The 2,814-nt window shown below is 39.9% G+C and overlaps 1 protein-coding gene across 1 annotated transcript; it reads left to right on the top strand.

The window, feature by feature from the left end:
* The first annotated feature begins 1,989 nt into the window (after positions 1-1,989).
* On the top strand, positions 1,990-2,536 carry LOC113222371 (uncharacterized protein CXorf51A-like). Its single transcript, XM_026451922.1, has 2 exons — positions 1,990-2,121; positions 2,312-2,536. The coding sequence occupies exons 1-2, from the start codon at positions 1,990-1,992 to the stop codon at positions 2,534-2,536; spliced, it is 357 nt and encodes a 118-aa protein (XP_026307707.1).
* Positions 2,537-2,814: the final 278 nt, after the last annotated feature.

Here is a 2,814-nt window from a genome sequence, read left to right on the forward strand (position 1 = left end):
AAACGGGTGGAATACAGCTAAAGTTGTATTGAGAGAGAAATTTACACCATTAAATGCTAATATTAGAAACAAGGAAATGTCTCAAATTGGAGATCTAATTTCTTACCTAAAGAATATAGAAAAGGAAGAGAATAATAAACCTGAAGCAAACAGAAGGAAGTAAATCATAAAGATAAAAAACAAAAATCAATGAAATGAAAAGCAGGAATAAAATAGGAAAATCAATTAAACCAAAAGCTATTTCTTTAAAACCGTCAACAAAATTGGTAAAACTTTAGCACAACTGACAGCTTAAAAAAAAAGAAGACAACAAATAAACAATATCAGGAATGAAACAGGAAATAGCATTACAGATTCTGCAGGCATTAAATAGATAATAAGAGAATACTGTGAACAACTGTATTCTCATAAATACAAAAATATAGAAAAAATTGATCAATTCCTTAAAAAAACACAAACTACCAAAAATAAATTTAATAAAATTATATGGGTGATATAATTTGTCCTATAACTAACAAAGAGAATGAATTTGTAATTTAATAAATCTCTTATCTGTCACCATGTGAGACATGCCTTTCAACTTGCGTCATAATTGTGAAGCACCCAGCCACGTGGAACTGTAAGCTTATTAAACCGCTTTATTTTCTAAATTTCCCAGTCTCAGGTATGTCTTCATGAGCAGCATGAAAATGGACTAATACAGTAAATTGGTACCAGAGGCACCCTGATTTTTTGGTTCCAACCTTTAGGGCTGTGAAAAATAAATGTTTATTGTTTAAGCTACCCAGTCTATAGGATTCTTTTATAGCAGTCTGAAATGACTAAGACAATTATGTATGTCTATTACCTAGAAATTCTATTCCTGAACATATACCTTAAAGAAATATAGGCAGAATTCCACAAAGGGTCATGAGCTACTAACAAGGCTCATAGCGGCACCATTAGTAGCAGTAAGGAACAGCGTCAACATAGGTTACACTCAAAGGGGGAAGAAAATGAACAAGCCCGATGCAACATTAAAAGCAATGAAGAAGAGATGCATATAGCAGCTTAAGTACAATGCTACACTTTCACACATGCACATGTTTAACAAAGCCATATATTTAACAAGAATAAAAACATATGAAAGAAAATCACTCAAACACATCAGGTGTGTCACATGTAGGTGCCTCTTGGTGGGAAAGAAATTAGTAAGAGAAACTAGGAAGACAGAAAGAAAAATCCAATAAAATAGCGAAATAACCTTTCAAAAATCAATAATGATAATGTGGTCAGAGTCCAAGAATAGGATAAAAGTAAAGATAAAAGCAACCTTCATAAATAGACAGTTAATTCTAATCCCTTTCTATCAATTGCAGGGCTAGCAGAAATTAATGAAAATAAGCTGCCTTTAATGCCAAATGTGATAGGTAGAAAGATTTGTTTTTGTGGGAACTGTCTTTTGTTTGTAGAATTACTCACTTCTCCACCGACATTGAAATATAGCCATTTTTTTTACAGGGATTTTTGGTAAAATATCAAAAATAACAGCTAATGACTTAGGGAGGGAGACTGCAGAATAAACCAATGAGTAGGTGTGGCCTTGGGGAACAGATTAAAGGAAACTGCCTGCTATGTGGGCCACCACAATTGAACATGGGTATATGAGGAGGGATGGTAGTTCATGTTGGGAAGGCATAGAAGAGGCTGTTATAGAAAAGCCTCTTTTGTACCACCAGGCTACCCTTGCCTTTATATCACCCCCCCAAGACAGAGGTGGCAGGAGTGGTACATTCTGATGACTAAGACTCCCCAGGTACCTCCCACCCCTCTCTCACATAGAGGTGACAAGAGTAGTGCTTTGTGATGTCTTAGTGTCCCTTAGCTCTCATTGGCTGGGAGAGTGCCTTGCTGACCAATCAAAGTTGAAGGGCGTGGCCCCTCATTGTGCTGGGAGGGGTATATATTGGATGATCAGGAGCTCTGAGTAGACCACTGGGACACTTCAGCATGGCAAAGGTGACCAGTGAACCACAGGAGCCTAATGAAGGTATGGACAAACAGACCCCACCAATCCCAAGTACCAAAGGGAGGAAGAAGGGGAAGACTCCCTGTCAGCGAAGGTCCAGATGTGGCGTTAAGGTGAGATGATCCTGCCCAAGCCCCTTCTCTTTGCCCCACTGATTCCGCCACCCCAAGACTCCTATCCTTTCCTTGCCTCACACAAACCCCCTCTTCAACTCACTCCCTTCTCATGAAGCCTAGTCCTACGCATTTCCCACCTTCTTTCCCAAAACCAATGCCCTCTGGCCTGACTGTGATCTCCCTATAGGGCCTAAAGACCACCATGAAGGCGAAAAGACCCCTTCAAGGAAGCACCAACAAAACAGCCTCTGAAACTAACACCTCTACAGGAAAACCTAAGAAAGCTAGAGGAACAATACCGCGTGGTCACTATCGCCGGCTGAAAGAAAAAATGAAGAAAGAAGAGGCCGACAAAGACCAAAATACTGTGGAGAACGCCACCGTTTCAAGTGATGACATGAGCAGCCAATAAATTTCAAAGGGAGAAGAGACACCTCAGCTCTGTGATGTCTCTAGAGGTCTGCCACTGAAAAGTCATCAAACATATAGACAGTGAATTCTACACCAACAGGTTAAAACCATGAAAATAAAATCAACCTGAATCCAAAGGATATATCTCTGTGAGTTCCTTGATGGTGGGGGAGGCAGGAGTGACGGGAAGAGGGAGGTGTGTGAGAAGGCAGGGAGGTGGCTTCTGTGGGGTTTGAGGCCAGATCAACAGGTCCACAGCTGGAAACTGGGGGATAAGGT

The sequence above is a fragment of the Piliocolobus tephrosceles genome, chromosome 12 (genome assembly GCF_002776525.5).
Source record: "Piliocolobus tephrosceles isolate RC106 chromosome 12, ASM277652v3, whole genome shotgun sequence".
Lineage (NCBI taxonomy): Eukaryota > Metazoa > Chordata > Mammalia > Primates > Cercopithecidae > Piliocolobus > Piliocolobus tephrosceles.

What these genes read in the sequence shown, in the direction of transcription:
- LOC113222371 (XM_026451922.1), top strand. Translation starts at nt 1,990, where the DNA reads ATGGCAAAGGTGACCAGTGAACCACAGGAGCCTAATGAAGGTATGGAC. An exon ending in GGTCCAGATGTGGCGTTAAG is followed by an intron (nt 2,122 to 2,311) that starts GTGAGATGATCC and finishes ATCTCCCTATAG; the next exon opens with GGCCTAAAGACCACCATGAA.